We start from the raw sequence: 25,166 nt of genomic DNA, 5'->3' as shown, positions 1-25,166 counted from the left end.
GTTGCAGTTTCAAGTTTAAATTATATGCCAGTTTTTATACGACCGTAAAATTTGAAAAATTTTTCGTCGTATATTGCTATCACGTTGGCGTCGTCGTCGTCGTCGTCGTCGTCCGAATACTTTTAGTTTTCGCACTCTAACTTTAGTAAAAGTGAATAGAAATCTATGAAATTTTAACACAAGGTTTATGACCACAAAAGGAAGGTTAGGATTGATTTTGGGAGTTTTGGTCCCAACATTTTAGGAATTAGGGGCCAAAAAGGGCCCAAATAAGCATTTTCTTGGTTTTCGCACTATAACTTTAGTTTAAGTGAATAGAAATCTATGAAATTTTGACACAAGGTTTATGACCACAAAAGGAAGGTTGGGATTGATTTTGGGAGTTTTGGTTCCAACAGTTTAGGAATTAAGGGCCAAAAAAGGGCCCAAATAAGCATTATTCTTGGTTTTCGCACAATATCTTTAGTATAAGTAAATAGAAATCAATGAAATTTTAACACAAGGTTTATGACCACAAAAGGAAGGTTGGGATTGATTTTTGGAGTTGAGGTCACAACAGTTTATGAATTAGGGGCCAAAAAGGGGCCCAAATAAGCATTATTCTTGGTTTTCGCACAATAACTTTAGTATAAAGTAAATAGAAATCTATGAAATTTAAACACAAGGTTTATGACCATAAAAGGAAGGTTTGGTTTGATTTTGGGAGTTTTGGTCCTAACAGTTTAGGAATAAGGGGCCCAAAGGGTCCAAAATTGAACTTTGTGTGATTTCATCAAAAATTGAATAATTGGGGTTCTTTGATATGCCGAATCTAACTATGTATGTAGATTCTTAATTTTTTGTCCTGTTTTCAAATTGGTCTACATTAAGGTCCAAAGGGTCCAAAATTAAACTTAGTTTGATTTTAACAAAAATTGAATCCTTGGGGTTCTTTGATATGCTGAATTTAAAAATGTACTTAGATTTTTAATTATTGGCCTAGTTTTCAAGTTGGTCCAAATGGGGGTCCAAAATTAAACTTTGTTTGATTTCATCAAAAATTGAATAAATGGGTTCTTTGATATGCCAAATCTAACTGTGTATGTAGATTCTTAATTTTTGGTCCAGTTTTCAAATTGGTCTACATTAAGGTCCAAAGGGTCCAAAATTAAACTAAGTTTGATTTCAACAAAAATTAAATTCTTGGGCTTATTTGATATGCTTTATCTAAATATGTACTTTGATTTTTGATTATGGGCCCAGTTTTCAAGTTGGTCCAAATCAGGATTCCATATCAAGTATTGTGCAATAGCAAGAAATTTCCAATTACACAGTATTGCACAATAGCAAGAAATATCTAATTGCACAATATTGTGCAATAGCAATTAATTTTCAATTGGAGTTATCTTTCTTTGTATAGAATAGTAGTTGATAATATATGTTGGAAATTTGCCAGACATGACTATGATGTCATTTTCTATTTTTATTTGCCAATAACTTTATGTAAATAACTTCATTGGAAATTTGCCAATATAAAATGTTGCTGATGAAGCTTTTTTTCCTTATCTTATCTAAAATGTTTTTAGATAGTGTATGTTTGACATTTGCCAGACATGACTATGATGTCATTTTCTATTTTTATTTGCCAATAACTTTATGTAAATAACTTCATTGGAAATTTGCCAATATAAAATGTTTCTGATGAAGTTTTTTTATTGTTTTATACAATAAACAATGTATATTCACTTTTACTACCAACCAATCTTTACCATTCAGTGATAACAAGCACTTTATTTTACATTTTAATATTTTATGATGTATTTAAAAGAGTAGTTATTGTTGCAAACTCCATTAGAAATTTGAATTGATATCAGTTTTGGAAAAAGGGAAACAGGGATGTGAAAAAAAAGGGGGGGGGGTTTAAATTTTTCTCATTTCAGATTTCATAAATAAAAAGAAAATTTCTTCAAACATTTTTTTGAGAGGATTAATATTCAACAGCATAGTGAATTGCTCAAAGGCAAAAAAAACCTTTTAAGTTCATTAGACCACATTCATTCTGTGTCAGAAACCTATGCTGTGTCAACTATTTAATTTTAGATTTAAAAAGTTTGAAGAAGAAATCTTTAATTGATTTGTAAAATCTTGACATTTGTTTTGTGTAAAAAAAAACACCATGTATTGTCAAAAATTTAATCACAATCCAAATTCAGAGCTGTATCACGCTTGAATGTTTTGTCCATACTTGCCCCAACTGTTCAGGGTTCGACCTCTGCGGTCGTATAAAGCTGCGCCCTGCGGAGCACCTGGTTCTAAATTATGATATATCTCTGTGTATTAAGTCCATCTATAAACCTAATTGTGGTTTTATGTTTTATTTAATAGAAGGAATTGAATGCAGCTTTACAGAAGAATCTATCTGGATCTCAAGTCTGTATATCTGTCAGTGTCATCAGAGCCACAGGATTAAAGGTAATTTTAACAAATTTTATAATGAACATTTATACTATTTATATATTTTCTTAGGTTATATAATTTCAAAATTTAAGCATCAACTCTTAGACTATGTTATATCACACGTTTGATTAAACCTGTAATGTAAACAGAATAATTACAAATATTTTTTTGGCTGTAAATAGAATGGCTCGCCTTGAAGTTGTGTCTTTTTATATTGTAATCAATAGGCAGCAGCTGAATCCATAGCCCACCTTGATACAGGGATGCAGTATCCTGCTGAAGTTGGTGTTAACTCTTATGTCAAAGTCAGACTCTCTTTCCTACAGAAACAGGTTAGTACCATAATATTTACATAAGAAGTAAATACGGCCTTAATTTATGTAAGCAGACCCTGTACTTTAGAGTTCAGGTTCATGTTCAATTTATGATAATGGTTAAGTTAAGGTTTGTTTCAAGCAGACGTTAGGTTTGAAGGCTATGGATAGTGTGAGTCAGGTATAAATTACCTGATGTCATTATCCATTATAGATCACTTAATTTGCACTTATAATCCTAGATTCATTTTGATCTTTTGCTATGTATGGCATCTTAAGGTGGTACCCAACACTTTCACTAAAATTAATTTGGCTCGTAATTTTCATAAAATTTGGTCAAAGTAGTATTTACTTACTTTGACACTTAAACAAAAATATAAAATTTTTTTAAATTTTGAACCAACCTGGTACTGTCAAATGTATTGAATCTCTCAGATTGAATGAAGGATGTGTAATTAAATGTCTATTAGAACCATTATTAACAAAGATTTAAAAAATTGTTTGCAGTATCATCTTTTTAATCGCTGGAATAACCTATCTTTACATTTAAAATTACATCTTAATGACTATATCTAGAGCATGCATAAAACAGGCATTCAATAATCATAGAATGAAGCTGAAGAATTAATATACCAATGTTACAAAAATAAATCTAAATTTTTTTTTTCTTTTACAGGATGAGAGATTAACAAGAACAATAGCCAGAACATTTTGTCCTGAATATTCTCACCATATGGATTTTCCATGTCCTTTGTTATGGACAGAACCAGACAGCGATGCCATGACCTTAGCTGAAATTCTAGAGTGTGGAGAAATAACACTGGAAATTTGGCATCAAGTACCTGGCATGTCATCAGGTACATATAAAAAAAAATAATGGCCTTAAAAGTTATAATACATGCTGTAAATTCAGAAATTTGTGTGTGCTTTTATTATTGTGATTTTCTCATTTGAGACTAAAATGCAATTTTGATTTTTGCAATATTGGGGAAAATCCTGTTTAATTCATATAAAACATTTTGAAATGTCAGTTAAAATTATTGCGTTTATAACCCTGTAGCATTTTAAGCAATAATAAATCAGTAGTACACATTGAGTAAGTGACTGTTTTTCAATTTGAATAGGACAAACATATCATCTATAAAGACTTTATTCTTTAGAATACTCTTACTCTCATATAATAATAACAAAAATCAGTAAGACAGAAAGGCTGAAAAATAAAGGTCATTAAATTTTGTTTGAAGGCATGCCTTTGCATTAAACTATTCCAGCATGCAATTAATAACCTCAAAGAAGAAAAAAAACGTTTATTTCTTACTTTCACTGTCAGAAAAAATATGTCTGTTTTTAATTTATTTATATTTTTTATCATCTTTTCAGATTTCGACAGACATTTACTGCAGGATATGGACAGTGGAGTTAAAGGGAGACAACTTCTAGGAAAGACTGGGGATGTTCTGTTAGGAACAGTAACTTTGTCATTAGCATCTTTACTAACTCACAGAACAGGTATAGTTTTCAAATTTGAGTGTTTACTGTTTTTCTCCTCACATCAACAAATGTTATCATTGCTTTGTCTTGAATACCATTTGAAAAGAGCAATATAAAATCTCTTTTTAAATATATCGCAAAGGTAGCCTGTCCTGCATCTTAAATGTGGTCAGTGACTGTTAATAAATAAAAAATGACTGTTGTATATATTCTGAATTTTTTACCAACAAATGATTGCCAGGTTATTAACATTTTGCCTGTAAAATGCAGCTATAGTTATTGTTTCGTTTCAAAAACTATTTATTGAAAAGTTAAAGGGCTAAAACAAATTAAAAAAAAAAATGCTTTTTTTTTTTTAGGTATAACTGGTTGGTATGCTATAAACTCACCTCCGTCAGGTTGGAATGAGGACACGAGTAACACAGAGACAAGCAGTGGTAACAGAGGTTTAGAAAAAGTGGTTGGAGGACTGGAGATGGCTGTCAAGTTTGCTCATCACAATGATAGAGAAAGAGTGATACACACAGCCAGAGGTGTGGGATGGTCTCCTATTGAACTTAATGTAGAGGAGGATGAAGCCTGGGAAAGTGATGGTAATTGCCTCCCTTTGAAATGAACTTTTAATATTTTGTTTATGGTAGTAATGAAAGATTTTCTCCTGGACTATTTTCAAAGAGGTTCCCATTGGGGGTTAGCTGGTGCTTACTTGTATGTAGACCATTCATTTAGAAAATGATCACCATCATAATAATGATAATATTTTGTGATTGCATGTTACTTAAAAATGAGAGTTAGTTACACCATTTTACATGTGCATACACAGAAAATTCTTTGATTTCTTAATGATATGTTATGACTAAAATTCTTAGATGAAATTGAATAATTTTTTTTTTTTAGTTTTGTGAAATTGTAGTTAAATTCCATTAAAAGAATTTGTTTTATCTTCCATGTTTTATTTTTAGATGAAGGCAGTGGCAGATATCAGAATGTGACAGTATCAGTAGACCAAGTCTCCTTCCCTGTCCAGAATGCACTTATTACTGGACAAAACAGTTTTGATAAGTCTGCAAGATGTTATGTTCGATACAAAGTCTATGACAGAGGTTTGTAAAAAATGTTTATTCAATTAAAAAAGATTTCATACATAAATTACTCGTCTCAACATGAAAAGTGAACATGTCTTGTTTTAGAGATATTTGCCATGAAAAGAATTTTAAAAAAGATTGAGCATTGATATTTCATTTTAACAAAAATAATTAAATAGTATGAATACATTGTAACAAGTATATTTCAAGTGACAAATTATTTGTTTTATTCTTAAAACTGATTGCATTAGGGATATTTCTGAATTGGTTGGAAGGTACCTAATAAAATGAAATATGGGATGTGGGATACAAGTTTTTCACACCATATCACATTGAAATTCTAATCAAATTGTATGAGTAGGGGTCTTGCAAGAACAGTGCCTTCCACCCCCCCTCCCTCCAAAAAAGATTATTTAATGTTGAATACTCCTTACAAAGTGATTTCGTATTAATAATTGGAAATATTTGTAGGTGCTGTTGTATCCAAGATTATGCCTATGTCTGTGAACAGTGAAGGTTATATTGTATCACAGTTAAATCACAATCACAACTTCCACATATCGGTTACTTCTCCATATAAGTGGTAAGTCTTAATATTTTTTACCACAAAGCTGGAACATATAAAGTATTGATCTTCATCTTCAATTGTATAAAAAAATTTAAGCTTTTATGTATTATTGAGAAAGATGATTTGAGGTAATTCTCAATGATACAGCAACATTACAACACCATTTTATCAATACATGATGTAATCTTGTTTTAAGTGTAAAAGAATATGAAAGATGTTTCTGATTATTTTATTTAATTAATTTTATTTGTTTACAGGTATTTACGGGAAGAAAAATTGGAAATCCAAATTTGGGTTACATATGCCAGTCGTAAACACCATAAAAATAAACCTCAACATAGAGACAAGCTGATAGGCACTGCATACATAGATATGGAATCACTTAACGATGAAAGAAGAAAACAACATAGAGTCAGGTACAAACGTTTAAATGAAAGTATACGTTTATTTTGTATTGAAAATAAAGAAATTGTTCAAATGAATCTTTTAATACATGTTATATAAATATACGATGTATGTCATGTTTCTAAAGTTTTGTAAAAAGAAAGAAAAGTTTGTATTAAAAAAAAAATGAAATAGGGGAAATTCGCCTAATTGCGGACACTTTTTAAAATCCGGAAGTTTGGATACCGTAGAGGCCAATTGCGGACATACTGGTGGTTGCATTGGACAGGAAAGGATAGAGGGGTATCAAACGGACTATTTCCCGCGTTTTTATGTCACCTCTCTTGATTGGTAGATTGGAAATACTTAAAACCCGCGGAAATGCGCAGTCGTGTAAATGCGGACATAGGGAGTTAAAATACGGACACCTTGTCGTCAAATTGCGGACACTTATTTTTTTTAACTACTCTTGCCATTCAAAACGAAATTACTATGTTTATATATACGATTAACTTTCATGAATACCCTTTCATTGCATCTTAAAGCATGTCTGAGAATCGGTTTCGCACGTAAACTTGTAATACACGTGGAAAGGTGACAAAAATAATAATAAAAAGTATAAATATCTCAGAAATGTTGATTATTCTATTGTGACTATTGTCTATCAAGATGCATCTTTATATCCATTTTTTTGTTTATTTTTATTTTTTTGTTTTATGTTTTCGGTTTTTTTTTCAGTTTCTTTGATTTTTTTCAACTAGCTGTTTTTAGATAAAAAAAATATTAATAAATCAAATAGCGTATTAAGAACATATCTCGTACCTCATGCTGATTCTTATACTATGATGTCGTTTCATTCATATTTTACTTAGAATAAGACACGGACTCTAGGTGAATTATAGAACGATGCCATTAAAATAATATTGTTGTGCACACAGTTTGCCAATATATGTATAGATATCGATGCATTTTTGTCTGTTTTACAACAATATATTAAATTTGATTTTAATAGAAGAAAAGTAAATACGGATATAGATAGCAATTTACATGGTTTAGAATGGCAGTAAGTACGATAGATGGTTTTACATTTAACTGATTACTAGGCAAGATACAAAATTATTTATTCATCGGTCTGTCTATCTAAGATTCATTCACCAATCTATCTTAAATGTGCTTTGATGGATACACAACCTTTTTAAATACCAATGGAAGAATCTCCATTAATTTCGATTTTCTTGTGGAGCATGTTTTTTTTTAAATGACCAATGGTGTGTTTTCTTGACTTTGTCAGTTTCCTAGTTTACGTTTGTTTTCCGATTCATCATTTTTTCATGACGGAGACGGACAGACAGACAGACGACTCAAGGCACAATGTCATTACTATTGGACGCTTGCAGGAAGTCAAAAGAGATCATTAAAACCGATGTAATGGTATTTTATTTTATCATATTTTAAAAAGTTTTATATAATCATTTCTCCAAAAGAATGTCTGTCATAGTAATAAGTTCGTATGCCTCTTCTACAGTAAGAATGTCCAACTCGTCACTCTTCTACCTAATTGTCTAGCAATAAACACAATGCTGCTGAGTTAATTTTCCTTATCACTTTCAACAATTTCGCATAGTAGTGTTGATACATATACATGTTTAGATAAACATAATAATTTCATCAATAAACAGCAAACAACATCATTGTCAAACAGCCACTCTTCAGACTTCTTCGAGACATTGTTGCAATTTAATTTTGGCGACGATTTTAGGTACATTTAATTTCATTCCATTTGCTCTTGCAAGAAGTCCTATACATGTAGACATTCTGTAAAGAGAGAGCATTAGACTGACTACAAAACCCAGCTTTGAGCAGGACGTTTTTCAGTTTTTGAACTAGTGAAGAGTGGTGCAATTGGGTTTCTATTCTAAACATGCATGTAATTTAAGTCCTTGAATTACTTATCAACCCTTACATATTTAATGTGGGATTCGTGATGTTCTCTGTTTAGTCAAGTGTATTATTGTTTAACTGTTTGTCTTTTTCATTTTTAAACAGGGCGTTGTCAATTTAATGTCGAATTATGACTGTCCGTTTTTAAATTAAAAACGCGAATATCAAAATTAGAGTATAGTAAAATAAAGTTAAACAGTTAAAGGAAGTATAGATAAAAAAAGAAATTTTACTACTTATTTCATATGTTTATTAAGGTATACAAATAATGAAAATTAATTTTTCAATATATATTTGCATTCTATTTGCTTTCGATTTTATCTTTTTTTACCCCAAAAACGTAAATTTAAGGAACAATTTTGAATGGTGACAAATAAGGGGAAGGAACTCCAGTTGTTTTATTTACGATCTAAAGCTAAGGTACTTGTTAATTAACAATGTGTTTGACACCAAAGCTGTCAAGTGAAGCCATGCACTAAATGGGTCACTTAATTTGACAGTTTACACAGCTAGATGAACTTCCTGTTCATGAAAGAATTACGAATTTGCTGGTATTTCAAAGAAAAATCACTTATGAAATCAATCTGAAGGCTAAGAAATCCAGGTGAAAACGGGTCATTTTCGGAATTCCAGGATATGCAATGACCCGGCGGGTGTGCCGGTTGATCCCTCAGAATTGAGTGAAATTCTCGGGTCACACCCGCAGAATACGTGTCAGTTGACAGTAGAAAAAATCAAACTGCCAAATGCATAATATTTGTTATATGAAGAATGAAATAAAAAACAAATCAATCCAAATCTTTATTGATATCATATTTATGTATCTGTTTCGCATTATTACTGTATATATATAGAAATGTATATATAGATACTAAGAGAATTTTGCGTATGTTCCACATCTGCACCACTACACGTGTCCAAAAAATCTTGTGTCCGCATTTCAGCTATCATGTTATTTTCGGTAGTGTAAATGCGGACATTTGCTTTTTCATATTTTGTAATCATATGTAGACAAATCAGTAAAAAGAGTAAACAGAAATGTGTTCTTCAATATAATACTCCATGCCTTTTTCTTTTCAACACATAAATTACCACGCTTACATGAATAACTGTGTATTGACTGTGACACGATGACTTTGGATTTTTTTCCAAATTTCCCGGGTTTCAAACTTGTTGACATAAGCTATTTATAGCATGTACTTTCAAACACATGGCATGGAAGTAAATCGTAAGTAATGAACATGATATCATCATTGCAACAAAATAGAGTGTAAATAAAAAACAAAACACATTTTTTCATATATTTATTTTATATATTTATTTCAAATTTTTATTGAAAAGTGTGATATTCGTTTTCCGTCCGCAAATCGCCGCTGTCCGCAATTAGGCGAATTTCCCCTATGTAATGATATAAACATTAAAAGAAGAACCAAATATTGTAATTTACATTTTTGTTTTGATTTTGTTTGTTTAGTATTTATTAATTCCTTCAAATGAAAGTGACAATACTTTCAAATATAAAAGTTATATAAACTGTAAAATATTCAAATTTGAAAAAGAAGAGTGGAAGCAAGATTTTAATAGAGATTAACATGTTTCTGTTTCTGTACTTTCAGTGGAATGTATCCCTTGTTTAAACCTGGATCTTCTAGTTTCGGTGGTGCCTTTGCAAGGGCTCATATAACCTCCAAACCACAGTTTGGTCCTCTTCATCAGGTAAATACAGTATTGAGACTCATAATTAATATTTTTATTCAAGGCTTGTGTTTTATTGATAGAATTTATATATAATTTATTCTCTGTCTCCAGAGTGCAGATGAAACCTACTCGGACAAATAATTTATTTTTTATATTTTAATTTTTAGAAATATTTATCAAACATGAAAATAGCACCAGAACAAAGTAACAAACTATCAACAGAAAAAATCTTCTTTTTCATTTTTTTTTTTTTTTTTTTAGAGAAAATGAAAAAAGTGCATACAAATAAAAAGCAATCATTCAGATGCATAAAAGTAGGGTTTACCTAGATACTGTTGGAACTAGTGGTTTTTATCAGTTTAAATGAGTAGCCATGACAGATACTTATTCATTCAGATGTTGAAATTCAGAAAAAAAGTAAAATGTAGAATTTAAACAATGCAATACTTATATAATTTAAGGATCAAAGCGAAGATGACTTGGAGGAAGAATTATCAGAAAAGTCAGTGACAGAGGATCCTGATTATGATCCAAATGACAGCTTCCACCAACTGTCTAGCCTTAAGAAGGAGAAGTCTAAGAAATCTAATCTGAGTGTTGTTGAAGAGAAAGAATCGTCAGTGTTTAGTGTTGTGATCTCTATAGACAGGGCAATGCATTTACCTCATATTGTTGACAAATCAAGGTAGAGTTGTCTTCTCTTACAAACCTTTCTGGAAACTTAAAAGAAATAAATGCGTACTGCAGATTTTATTCTGGTTGAGTCTTGTATTGCTAGGTATATACATGCAATTTTTTATTGAAATTACACCAAACGTGATAGACCTGTATTGCCAGTCAAGGTGGTTAAACAAACTCATTATCAATTATTTGACATCTGAGCATATTTTTAAAACAGGAACTAATCTGTAATTTTCTTTCAGATCTGATGAAAGTCATCCAAATGCCTATGTGTCTTACCAGACCTCAGAATCATCAAGTCCGTCCTACACAGCAGTATATCACAACTCAGATAGTCCCATCTGGGATCATCAACATGAAACTAAACTTAGTACAGAATTACTGTATCAGGAAAATAAGGTAACTATATTACAATTCATTTTGAGACCAGATATTGTTTCAATTGATGACAAAGTTACCAAATTTAAACTGCACCATTTTTTATGCCCCATTGTAGCTGAGTTTTACCCTTGTTCGTCCATCTGTACATTTGGTTAAATTGGTTTTCTTACTTTTTAACTTTATCTGAGTCCCAATGATACATTCACTGTCTATTGTTAAATACAAACAAAAAACATAAAAGTGTTAGTGTGATAAGAGAACTTAATAGCAGTTTGAAAATCGAAAGTTTTTAAAATTTTATGTATACAGTACTTAGTTCCTTGTTGCTCAAAATATTGAATTTGCTTCAGTATAAAACAATCTAGTTATAAAATTTTGACCTTCATGTATTTTGACTACTGTTCACTTGTATTTATTGACTTATGAAGAATTCATTAGGACATTTTCTGTGGAATCACTCTAGAAAAAAACAAAAAAGTTACCATTATTAAAATATCACTAGCTCCTTATAGTTATTTGTTACAAAAAACATAAAATATAACATTTAATTCCAGAATTTAGTGCTCAAAGTTTGGCATAAACCTCATGGTGCTTCTAAAGAACCAGGTATGTAATAGATAAATTTCAGATTAGTAATTCAATTTTGTATCCGAGATAAAAGTATCAGGCTTTTTCAAATATTGAACGGTTTTAAATTTTTGATTTAATTAATGTCCATTTCAGTAATTGATTATTTGCCTATATATGTCTGTACATTCACAACAATTCACATCACTATAATTACATTTTAAAATTCTTCATGTTATTTTTGACAGACAAATCAGCTGATCGAGTCCTAGGATTTGTGTCGGTAGATTTAACTCCCCTGTTGTCAGGGTTACAGGCGATTTGTGGTTGGTACAATATTACAGACTTCAATGGCCAGTGCAAAGGACAAATTATGGTAATTATTACTTTTGTTTAAATATATAGATTTATCTTTTAACTTAAAAATTCTTTTATTTCCCTAAGAAAAAAACTATTCAAGAATGCGTGACATTTTACAGGAGAAAAAAAATAACACTAGTTATTGACGTCATACAACAATCACTTTTACATTGCAGTGTCAAACATTTTCTCTTGTGACATTGAATGTCCATTAAAGGTAGACATATAGTAAAAATGTGTATTACTGTAAATTCAGAAATTATTGCGTGCATTTATTATTGCGATTTTGTCATTTCAGACTAAAATGCGATTTTAATTATTACGATTTTGAGAAAAATCCTGTTTCATTCATATAAAACATTTCAAAGTGCGAGTTTAAATTATTGCGTTTACAACTCAGTCGCATATTTCGCAATAATAAAAACCTCGCAATAATTTCTGAATTTACAGTATTTGTCCTAAATTATGTAGTTTCAATATATTTAATCTTGAATGTTTATCTTTTCTGGATGAGTTTGTATATCTTTTAAATATAGTTTATTTTCCCCAAATTTATTTATCCATTGTCAGTATATATATAAGAGTATGTGTGCATGTGCTTCATTTAACATACATTCTTAATTGTTTACCAAACATCTAAACATAAAAACACATTAAATGTTAAATTATCTAAATGACACGAAGTGTTAACAGATCGTATATGAATTCAGTAGAAACTAAACAAGACATCCTAATTTACAGAAGACTTTATTTTTGTAAAACTATGTGTATTTTATTTCAGGTAAACATATGTCCACAGGATTCAGTGACACAATACAACTTTTCTGAACACGGAGTACAACCAACCAGTTTACCTGCTGGAGTCAGTACATCAGGGATTTGGTTCTGTGATCCACCGATGTCACTACCGGCAACTACTGCTCCCTTTACCAGCAATCTACCTCACTTTAATGCCCATTATGATCAGGTCCAAAATCACCATCAACAGTTACAACAACAGCTCAGCGAAAATATACGAACATTCCTTCAGAGACATGAGGAGAATCAGGAATCCCCTGTATCTACTCTGCCGTCAAACGTTACTCTTCAGACAAGTTTGTCATCCAGTGTACCGTCCCTTAACCAAGTGCCAAGTCTTTCAACAGCTCAGTATGATGGTGGCGCCAGTGACTCCTCTAGGTCCTATTTGTTTTCATCACTCAGGTTAGTTTATATATACAGTACTTATCAAAGAATTGCAGAGAATCTACACAACTTATATACCAAGTATATTGAAGTTGAGAATTTCTGGAATATATTTAGGTATATTTGAAAATAACTCATTCCACAGCATTTTAGAAACTGTAAAAATATTTGTGGCTCTTTTTAAAAACAATGTATGTGAAAAAGTTTTTTTTTAACATGGAACAGATTAAGATAAATGTATACAAGATGTGGTAGGGTTTCATATGATACAACTATCTATCAAAAGATCAGAAAATAGGGTTGAAAACAACTACAGGTCAGGTCAACATAAGGCCTTCAAAAATTAGCAAAACATAACGTAAGCAAGAAAAGGCCTTGGATAACAAAATTTGAATTAATATCTTAACATAAGAAAAAAAAAACATGAAAAAATCTCTTGGAAAGGACTACACTCATCAGAATAGTGTATAAAAAACAAAGACATACAAAGTGTAATTTCAAGAGTTATCACAGATACTGATAGCTTATTCAAAGTCCTATTAAACTAGTACATGTAGATAAATCATATTTTCCTTGCCTAAATATCAATCAGTACATCTCCATCTGATTTAGTGTAAATATCTTGTAAGTAATCTGTTCATTTACAGCTATTGCATTTTAATGCTGAGGACTCATTATTAAAATTAAACACAAATTAATTGTTTGATTATATTTAAGATTATTTAATTTTAAAAGCATTGTATTAATCATAAATTTTGTATTTATTTCAGAAAACAAATGCAGGACTTGGATGAGATAACATACAAACTCAAACAGAAACTGGTTACCTCCCCACCAACAACAGGAAGTTCATTCCATGTCCAGCATCAGCCTCAGTATGTTACATCTTATGACACTCCACACTTGAACCAATCAGGATCAAGTTTACCAGTCACATGTCAGTCACAACAGTTGGTTAACTCACTAACTCAGTCTGGTGTTTCTACCTTATCTTCCCTTCAGTTTGCACAGAGTCGACAGGATACAGTGAGGCAAAATGAGGCAGAATTGATGTTGACTGGTTCCCAGGAGGCTGAATCCTCTCAAACGGGAGCAGATTCTGGAGCCTTCTCAGCAACTCATTCTAGTGAGAAATATCAAGACCATGATGCTTTAGACTCTCATAGGAGTGGAAGTGATAAACTTGATACGTTCCGATTTGGCACTACTCCAAGAGATTTTGTTGGACTCACTGAAACTAACAGTACATTAGCATGTGATTCCACACCTAGGGACCAGTCTAATAACTCTGATACAGGGATAAACATGAAATTTACGCCTAGAGACGATGAATTATTGTCAACTTCTTACACATTTACATCCAATGCTACTCCTAGGGATCCCACTGTATTAGGTGTGACTCCTAGAGACAATTACTCCCCTAGAGAAATTACGGAAAATTCTGATCCATCATCATTAGGATTTATGTATCATGGAGAAAATTCACAACGAAGTACTGGGTCATTTAAACTTGATTCAGCAAGGTCATCAAATGGAAATGGCAATGGCAATGGACATAACCATGTTGATCCTAAGGAAATGAGTATAATTCAGGAGAAAACAGAGTACGAAGGATCTGACGGCGAAGGTGATCCAAATTATTATCATCGCTATCGAGATATTCTTGATGAGGAGGAAAATGAAGATGATTCAGATGCTGAAAGGAGTGATGAAGATGTTATTATGCCAAGAACTTTGAATGATGTGTCGGGAAAGTTTGGTGGAATTCCATCTTCTGATCGTTCGTTTCACCGGACTTTAAAGCCCAGCGATAAGATGGTGTCAAATGATATTAATAGTAGTGCTACAAATGCAAGAGACAAAATGAATGAGGATAGTTTCTTTGACATTGAATCTGTTCCAAACTCAAGAACACCACAACGAACTCAGGTTTTAAGAGAACAATTTGTTGAAAAAGATAGCTGGTTTTCTGATAATGAAGATGATGAGGAAAACGAAAGATCACGATATAAACCATCATGGAGTCCTAAGAGTAAGAAACATGAGGAATTGAGTTTAAATTTTCACGAAAATATTGAAGATTTGAACAGAAGTTGTGATGCTGACACTGATCGTTTACTTGAAAACGTTGACTTAGAATCAGAGAATTCTGGTAGTGTCACACAAAGAGAACGAATGTCACGTGTGTCATCAGCGGGAAGTCAACGATCTTTACCATCTAGATCTGAATATTCAGCCGAAAGTGATCATGTGCCAAAATCTCCTAGAGCTTTATATAACAAAGTTGTTGACGAACTTGATGATTATTTTTATCCAAATGAAACAACTCCAAAGACGCGAGATCATACAGAGGCCAAATTATCTGTAGAAAGTGCTAATAGTTCACGATCAGCAACTCCAGTGCCAACAATAAGAGAAAGTGAAATTGACACTAAATTGGTAAACGGTGATGCTAACCAATATTCTGACTATGAGGAAGATGATTTTGAAAGTAGAAAAACTAAAAAATCATCTTTCAAAAGTGAAAGTAGAACATCTGCCATGCCAAACTTTTTCCTTCCTGCTCAACATTTGGAGGCTTCAATGAAAGCACTAGAGATAGCTACATCTGGACCTTCTTATCCAACGAGTGAAAAGGTGTGTTTATGTTTTAACAAATTAATGCACTTAACCTTGTAGTTTTCCACACTGTAAAACAATTGTTGCATAATATTTCTGTGTAATTTACACTTAAAATGACATGACCCTCTAGGAACAAATGAAAATAATTTTTGTACACTCAAACAAAGAAATAGTTTTACACTCTAAGCCTTAATCTATAATATAATAGCGATAAGAATAACATAAATATATATGGGTAATTATAAGCAAGTGCACCTTCGTTCAAACATTTTAATTTGTGTATATTTGAATACATATGCATTACTGGTGACAATTTTCACCTTACTTGCCAACAATTTTATTAAGGCCATTGCTCTCCCTGAATACGATTTTATAACAACTGTTATAGTGTTCTTTTCATTCCTCTATGTTTAAGGTTTAATTTCAGTCTGTTTTTACAGCATTGTTCAATGCTTTCTTTAAAATTTATGTACTATAATTACCTGTATCTGGAATTCAGTATCCCATAATACCCATCATTATGTATAATTTATTTCAAGGTCAAACCCTCATTTTTGAATTTATGAATATTATATTTTATGCAGGATTCTGATGTGTCTGATGATCCTGAAAGACAACAAGGGAAGACAAAGGAGGCATTCCATATGAAACAGAAACTTTCTGTAGACAAGAAGAAATTTAATGGACAAACAAAGGGAAGACAACTCCCAACAGCTGAAGAAGCAAAAAGAATAGCCAAGATTTTCTCATCCAAGCTGTCATGAATACGAAACAATATTATGTAAATTATCTTTTGATATTCTGAAGTGCCAAAATATTTGTATTGGATGTAAAATGCATTTGGTGTTAATGGTCGTTGTATGTCCTATTCTCCAATTGGTGAATTAATGAATGACTTGTGTTTCATGCACAAGTGATGTAAAAAAGGAACTTATTCAGACAATATTTACAAAAAATGTGGTCAGAATTGTATTGAAAATATATTTGTATTCTACAGCTCCGTGATTGTAGGCATATATAATATACAAAAGACTGAAATTCAACGTTTCAGAATCTAATGCATCCTGGGTAATTTTTTCAAAAGTGTACTCCAAAACGTTGTGAATGGTTAAAAATGTCATGAACAATGGAAATTCAACCAATGATGTGACGTTATTTTCATTTTGGGGTACAAACAATGAAATTACCCATGATGCTTTAGATTCTGAAACGGCCAATTATACGACCACAAATTTTAGGTAGTATTATGTTATGGTGGTTCTTGTTGTTGCTAAAATACATGTCTGAAAACAGAATCCAAGATAGGGTCAGTTAAGTAGGTAAATAGTCAGTAAGAAGAAAAAATACAGTAAAATAAAATATAAGTGATATCAATTTTATCCTGAAAATATGTTGTTATTGATTAATTTTGTTAAGATATATGCAAACCAAATACATATGTCTGTTCCTGGCCTTAGTTGGAGTCTAAATACCAATCATGCAATGGCAAACTATAATTGTTGATATTATTCTACAAAACACACTTTCTGTAATCATTGTTATCCAAAAGCTAAGCTCAATAATGAATAGTAGGATCAATTTGTGGAGAATTTTCAGAAGTAGAATTTTTACTTATTCAGCTGAAATATTTCCCATTTATGAATCATATTAACAAAAAGTAGCAGACATGTATAATATATATCTAATTTTTTTCATTTTCATTGCAAGATAAACTTATAATCTAGTAAATAGATATTATTTTACTCGTCAATACCTCCATCCATAAATTCAGTTAAGAAATCATTCAATTGACTTGAAATCATTTCTAGAGACATGTTTTGGGGGTTTATTTTGTTTAAAAGAAGTTCCAGTCTGGGAAAAAGAGTTGATCTGAGCTAAGATTGCCAAAAATGGGGTCTACTGCCTGTAAGGGGAAATAACTCTCTCAATTATTACTTTACAGTTCAGATTCACAATTCTGTGGATGTGTGAAGGGAGTATAAATATGATAAATGAAACAGTTATCTGCAGATGAGTTGTAGATAAACTTATTTTTAAAAAGTAAATAGGTAATCATATAGATTATATTATATATAGATAATATTATTTGTTATTTATAATTTTTGTTAGATATCAAGGCTATTTTTATCTATCTTTCAGCGATAACATTTTTATTTTTCTTAGAAATGCATATTAAAATAGTTATAACTGACATTATTTCATGACATTTTGTTTGTTAATTAGGACATTAATCTCCCATTTTTCATTACTTTTGTATTTGATTTTGACATGTATCTCTCTTATTTATCAATTTCAGTCTCTGACTGGTCTTATCTGTGATAGTATACTATTATCGCTATTTTGTGCATTTTTCCTTTGATCTTTTTTTGTGATAATTTTTCATATCATGCTACTCGCTTGAGATGGACAATTATCGCTAGAAACTAAGGTGGCACATGGCGTTGCTAATGAAATTGACATGAAATTGACAGCGTCATCATAGGTAAAATAGCGATAAACAGATTATCATTGGTCATCTCAACTCGATTGCATTTCTCGCTTTTGCTGTATCGGCTCAAGCGAGAGAAAATCAATCTCCTTGAGATGATCAACGATAATCTATAATTGTAGTCCTTATATAATTCCACCCAGTTTAGTTGTGACTGCTACTGTAGATTTATTAATATTTGGTGGATTGAGAGAAGATTATTTTTTTTCTGAATATTTTATTTCATGGTTTTTCCACAGTGTGCATATGTGCCAATAGAAAAAAAAATTCTACACCCATTTAAATCCAAAAACAAATTGATATAATGATAATAATGAATCTGCATTATGTAAGGTCAAATCACATCATTTAGATAAGTTACAATACATTTTTCATGATTTTAAATCTTTTAAATGGTACATATATTATGCAGCCCTTTTCTAGTATCACTTAAATTATGTAAATTTGGATATGCTAAGTATTCAAATACCTCATAGTCTTCTATATTTATGAATTATAAATGATTAAATACATATATGTTTGTTCATTTTTCTTGGGATTAAATATCTATACCTTATACTATTTATCATGTAAGCAAAACATTCCATTTCATTTTGCAGCACTCAGAATGTCTTTTATTTCCTGCTCGAAATTGATAATTACATATTTTCAGTTTTAGATTTCAAAGCCATCTTTAAGAAGTAAATCACTTTAATTATTTTCATCCTTGAACAAAAATATTAACAATTGTCTAATTTGTAGACAATTTTATTTTCTCATTATTAATAATCACATTTGAAGAGTTTTGAGTCATTGTCATTTCATTTTAATGTCAGTAGGAAAATAGTTCAAAAATGCATTTATTTATGGATATTTGTAGATGGCATTTCTTTAGCTGAGGGTATTAAGATTAGATTTATTATACCAGTAGGTACTGTAAAGTACGAGAAACATTTTTATATATCTTTACAATAGTCCTAAGCTAATGAGAGATAAAGATCTGTGTGTGTATTGGTAACATACAATATTAAATTTGACCTTGTAAGAGGAAATGTTTCAATTGCATAACTATTCAAATTTAAATTCTGAACTATAAAGCTGTGTTTGTATCTTCATGATTTTTTTCCTTTCGAATAAAAAAAAATCATCAAAATCCATCTCAATAAAAATTTTGAATGGTAGAAAATATTTAATTTTAGGAACACTTTTTTCTGATTTCTGATTTCTTTTTGGACCAAATTTTATTTGTGACATTTTAAACATTGATTGTTATTTTTTTCGTTATTATAACAGTATACTTCAAATATTCCAGTTTTTGATGTAAGCATATTTGACATACAAGGAAATGACATTGAATACTTATAAGATACAAGATACATGTCAAACTTTATTAGATGATATTACCTTTATTTTTAATGTTATGGATATTATTATTATTTTTTCTATTTAATTGAATATTTAAAGTAAATAATGGGATTTTTAATTGTCCGTCCACTATTTGTAATGTTGTACAAAGTATAAATGAACTGTGACTTGTTTATATTTGTACATATTATAAGTTATTTATAGAAACAGGTCTTTCCCTACACAAAATAAAACAATAAAGGAAATAGAGAAGTATATGTATTTCTTGTTAATGTTAGGGCTATATATATATCTTTATTCTCTTAAAGCCAATGCATTACATCAGTACAGAGATAACAACAATAACTATTTACAATATATACAAAACAAGGAGAGAGGTTACAGAAGTCACTAGCCAGGAGGACAAACACAAGTATTAATATTTTTATAAATAAACAAAGTTTCTTCAGGACTGGTTTTCGTGTACTCAACATAAGTTCCGAAAATTTAAATGTATTATGTCGTTGTACAAACATTTTTTATACGACCGCAAATTTTGAAAAAATTTTCGTCGTATATTGCTATCACGTTGGCGTCGTCGTCGTCGTCGGCGTCCGAATACTTTTAGTTTTCGCACTCTAACTTTAGTAAAAGTGAATAGAAATCTATGAAATTTTAACACAAGGTTTATGACCATAAAAGGAAGGTTGGTATTGATTTTGGGAGTTTTGGTCCCAACATTTTAGGAATTAGGGGCCAAAAAGGGCCCAAATAAGCATTTTCTTGGTTTTCGCACTATAACTTTAGTTTAAGTTAATAGAAATCTATGAAATTTTGACACAAGGTTGATGACCACAAAAGAAAGGTTGGGATTGATTTTGGGAGTTTTGGTTTCAACAGTTTAGGAATTAGGGGCCAAAAAAGGGCCCAAATAAGCATTATTCTTGGTTTTCGCACAATAACTTTAGTTTAAGTAAATAGAAATCAATGAAATTTAAACACAATGTTTATGACCACAAAAGGAATATTGGTATTGATTTTGGGAGTTTAGGTCCCAACAGTTTAGGAATAAGGGGCCAAAAAGGGACCCAAATAAGCATCTTTCTTGGTTTTCGCACCATAACGTTAGTATAAGTAAATAGAAATCTATGAAATTTAATCACAAGGTTAATGACCATAAAAGGAAGGTTGGTATTGATTTTTGGGAGTTTTGGCCCCAACAGTTTAGGAAAAAGGGGCCCAAAGGGTCCAAAATTAAACTTTGTTTGATTTCATCAAAATTGAATAATTGGGGTTCTTTGATATGCCGAATCTAACTGTGTATGTAGATTCTTCATTTTTGGTCCCGTTTTCAAATTGGCCTACATTAAGGTCCAAAGGGTCCAAAATTAAACTAAGTTTGATTTTAACAAAAATTAAATTCTTGGGCCTCTTTGATATGCTGAATCTAAACATGTACTTAGAATTTTGATTATGGGCCCAGTTTTCAAGTTGGTCCAAATCAGGATCTAAAATTATTATATTACGTATTGTGCAATAGCAAGTCTTTTCAATTGCACAGTATTGTGCAATGGCAAGAAATATCTAATTTCACAATATTGTGAAATAGCAAAAAAAATTTTAATTAGAGTTATCTTTCTTTGTCCAAAATAGTAAGCAAGAAATATCTTATTGCAAGAATTTTTTTTAATTGGAGTTATCTTTCTTTGTCCAGAATCAACTTAAATCTTTGTTATATACAATATACAATGTATATTCACTTTTTACTACCAACTGATAAATTTAAATAATCTTTACCATTCAGTGATAACAAGCAGTTTTTTTTACATCTTAACATTTTATGATGTATTTAAATGAGTAGTTATTGTTGCAAACTCCATTAGAATATTTTAATTGAGATTAGTTTTGGAATAAGGGAAAGGGGGATGTGATTAAAAAATTGGGTTCAATTTTTCTCATTTGAAATTTCATAAATAAAAAGAAAATTTCTTCAAACATTTTTTTGAGAGGATTAATATTGAACAGCATAGTGAATTGCTCTAAGAGAAAACAAAAATTTTAAGTTCATTAGAACACATTCATTCTGTGTCAGAAACCTATGCTGTGTCAACTATTTAATCACAATCCAAATTTAGAGCTGAATCCAGCTTGAATGTTGTGTCCATACTTGCCCCAACCGTTCAGGGTTCAACCTCTGCGGTCGTATTAAGCTACGCCCTGCGAAGCATCTGGTTGACACTTATACAGCTCACATATGATCTTTCAGTGTCAGATGAAATGAAATGGAGAAGACACCAATAGCCAATCAAAAACAACCGGTGTAAAAAGAGGCAACATAATTGTCATAATAAAAGACAAAAAGACAACATTCCACAAATACTGAAGTTTAAGCAACATAAACTTCACAAAAAAAAAGGAGCAAGAGCAACATGTATTTAATTTCTTTTGATGCAATCTTTAAAATAGACCACTTTCGAGTTCATCCGTCACCTTAAACAACTCGTCAATTATACGTGCCTTTATGACATCATTTACCAGATAGAGGGGATCGCCTGTATCCCTGCACTATTAACGTTCATCAATCGTCTTGGTGATCGTCATAGTGCAGGATAAACTAGAAAGAATGGTTGTTCTGTAGGTACTTAATGACAATTCCCTAATGACAGCAGTGCTGATTGTCAATTTTGAGAATTCAATTTGCCAAATAATTCGTACAATATAGAATTATAGTTTTCCAACAACTCGCTCAACATTGGAAATGGAAGTGACGACGCCCCTAAAAGCACAAATGACGTTCACTAAAACCAGAGTTTTTGACGGAAATGCATTGAACTCGAAAGTTGTCTATTGACTAGGATTGTTAGTTTTCCTATCGAAGGTTGATGGTTTTCTCCGGGCACCACGGCTTCCTCTACCAATAATAACTGGTTGCCAGGAAATAGCCTAAATGCTGTGCTTAAAAGTGGTGTTAAAACACCAAAAATCAATAATCATAATCTTGATGCAATACTGCTCTTACGGCAATAATATTAATGATATCATCTTCATATCTTATGAAAAAGATCATGGATTCATGTAACATACAGAAATTTATTAAGACCATAATTTAAAAGGTTCCTCCTGAATAATACTGATGTCAATACATTGTATAGAATACAGTTCATTGTACGGCACATTTGTCCCTGAAAAGTCACCAAAAATAAAGCAGTTGTAGAATACCATTACTGATCTAATTTAGTCTCTTCTGTGATGAGTGGTGCAGAATGCAAGACAAAGGTATGCTTGTACTGAGGGCACAGCTTAACCTTTTTTTTAGAAGTAAGAAGAACTGGAATATCCAAATCTTCTCACAGCTGCTTTATGTTCTTAACTTCCGACAGGTATTTGTCTATTGTCCTTTTCATTTTTCATAGTTTTTTCATAGACTGCTTAAAACCAAATGATATAAAAAAAAAATATTTGTAAAGAACAACTTTGGTATGTATTGTGCTTACTGTATGGTGCTATACAGTGACATATCAAGCACTATAATGTATTGGTTTTGCTCATTGATGAAGGTTGTACTGCTTGATAAAGGACTTGGGTATTGACAATTTACATTGAACCTCAACATATACTCCATCAACTGTAAACCAAGAAAGAAATACTGAATAATCATAAGTCTGTGCCATGTTCATTTGAAATTTTAACCAACGACGGAAGAACTGGATCTTCCATCACTGTATTCTATACCTGATCATATCAGTGTCACTTTTTGACACTATATATTGATGGGTCATCAAAGTGCTCCACGAAACCTTTCTAAATCCAGAGATCAGTGAAGTTCATACAACCTACGTCTCTTTTCTATTGCAATAGTATTAAAAGATATCTTGTCTTAGTGAGGGTTAAATGGTAAAACATACTGATTCAAACATAAATTCTCTAAAACTGACACTATCACATGCTTAATTTCTTAAACGAAAATATTTTTTACGTTAGGAGGGACGAAATTTAAAAAAACCTAGACATTCCAATGGGAACCAATGGTGGTCTACTCCTCGATGTTTTTATTGATGTATTCAATTGAGGGTGACTTCATACAGGAGCGTTTTAGGAAAAACAAAAAGAAGCCAACATTATCCCTTAACTTCACGTTCTGCTACTAGTATATAGATGATGTCCTCTCACTACAAAAATGAACTTGTGAACTATCCATTTCATTGGAGCAACATTCCAGCAGTGCCTTTTCAACAAGATAATGCTCATGCACACTCTGCACGACTCACAACTGCGTTCATCAATAACAAATATGTTAAGACATTTTCATGCCCAGCCTTTTCGCCGGATCTAAGTTCAATTGAACACATATGGGATCAAATTGGACAAGCCGTAAGACGACGACAGCCACCACCAGTTGTGCTGCGCCAACTTGAAATTGAATTGCGAGAAGAATGCACAAACATTCCACAGCACCGTATGTGACGTCTGGTCAGGTCAATGCCACGTCGCTGTAGAGATCGCGTTGCAGCACGCGGTTGACACATTCGTTATTGAGACTGTCAGTTAGTGAATTGTAGCGTTGTAATTGTTGAATGAACACATTGCATTCAAATCGTGGTAATTGAACATTTTTGTTTGGCTTTTATCTTTAGATAAACCCATTAACTGTCATTAACAATTACTGTAAGGAAAATACTATTTTGTATAAAAATGTTATATTTAAAAAACAAAGTGTTGCGTTTTCATTGGCACTCAGTATATATAGTCAGGACATGAAAGCTACGGTTCCGCAGCTAATTCTATATTATATAGATTTTTTTTGTTGTAACACGATTAATGGTAAAACAGTAAAGTCAGTAAAACAAATAATTTGAATGTCAACAGAGAATATGTTCTAGTATAAAGACACATATAATTTAATCTTCCAACAACCGGTCAAAAAACTTTTTTTTTCTACATTTATGAAAGGTGAGTTATTATTTAAGGTTAAAACAGATTACAGTCTTAAACATATTTTGAATGTCGAATAAGCGAACTAACGTGGGCGTCAGCAAAGGGCCGTGTCTAACCTTATCACATGGAATCAAACATGAACTTTCAAGTGAAATAGTTCACCTTTATTAACATTGCAGACCTTTTTTGTTTGATCAGGATTAAGTTTGAGTACTCTCTATCATAAATTCATATTGATAATTTTATTTTACCCATAAAGCTGGACAGACTGGGTGACAGGTATAATGTTATTACGTCTTTTGTGACAATTTAATTTATTTGATAACACCATATATAATATCTGATGTTTATGATAAAAATGAAAAACAAAATTCTAACCCTACACACTTCCAGGTAAATGTGAGTTCATTTATGTGATAGACGAGTTATTAAAAATAATTCGATATTTATGCCTTTAATGGTTTCAAGGGAAACAGATTAAAAAATTATCGTAAAACATGTGATGGTCAAAGTTTTTCTACAATTGCATATAAATGATGCGGTATTGAGTCCACTTACATAAACGGACAAACCTGTGCCTTTGAGGTAAGTTGTATTACCGTACACAGTTAGCTGTATTTGAAAATTATTTAGGGTCATTTTGGGTTATCAATGCTCTTTAACCTCGCACTCTATTTGGCCTTTTATTGTTTTTTTATTTAAGCGTG

The 25,166-nt window shown here is 31.4% G+C and overlaps 1 protein-coding gene across 4 annotated transcripts in view; it reads left to right on the top strand.

Annotated features, from left to right (window-relative positions):
- The window catches only part of LOC143042012 (C2 domain-containing protein 3-like), a 48,261-nt gene extending 28,459 nt beyond the window's left edge, over positions 1 to 19,802 (top strand). For all 4 annotated transcript variants that reach the window (XM_076214218.1, XM_076214219.1, XM_076214217.1 and 1 more), the window contains 16 exons: positions 2,365 to 2,451; positions 2,664 to 2,768; positions 3,427 to 3,607; positions 4,131 to 4,259; positions 4,601 to 4,834; positions 5,204 to 5,344; positions 5,798 to 5,909; positions 6,152 to 6,310; positions 9,836 to 9,935; positions 10,379 to 10,602; positions 10,841 to 10,997; positions 11,534 to 11,585; positions 11,795 to 11,922; positions 12,688 to 13,109; positions 13,862 to 15,728; positions 16,298 to 19,802. In XM_076214218.1, coding sequence (XP_076070333.1) covers positions 2,365 to 2,451; positions 2,664 to 2,768; positions 3,427 to 3,607; positions 4,131 to 4,259; positions 4,601 to 4,834; positions 5,204 to 5,344; positions 5,798 to 5,909; positions 6,152 to 6,310; positions 9,836 to 9,935; positions 10,379 to 10,602; positions 10,841 to 10,997; positions 11,534 to 11,585; positions 11,795 to 11,922; positions 12,688 to 13,109; positions 13,862 to 15,728; positions 16,298 to 16,477 — 4,278 coding nt within the window. In that variant the 3' untranslated portion in view covers positions 16,478 to 19,802. The remainder of the gene's footprint in view (positions 1 to 2,364; positions 2,452 to 2,663; positions 2,769 to 3,426; positions 3,608 to 4,130; positions 4,260 to 4,600; positions 4,835 to 5,203; positions 5,345 to 5,797; positions 5,910 to 6,151; positions 6,311 to 9,835; positions 9,936 to 10,378; positions 10,603 to 10,840; positions 10,998 to 11,533; positions 11,586 to 11,794; positions 11,923 to 12,687; positions 13,110 to 13,861; positions 15,729 to 16,297) is intronic.
- The last annotated feature ends 5,364 nt before the right edge of the window (positions 19,803 to 25,166 follow it).

Source organism: Mytilus galloprovincialis, chromosome 8 (genome assembly GCF_965363235.1).
Source record: "Mytilus galloprovincialis chromosome 8, xbMytGall1.hap1.1, whole genome shotgun sequence".
NCBI classification, from domain to species: Eukaryota; Metazoa; Mollusca; class Bivalvia; order Mytilida; family Mytilidae; genus Mytilus; species Mytilus galloprovincialis.
Note: the sequence above shows the minus strand (reverse complement) of the source record. Positions and strands in the feature narration are given on the sequence as shown.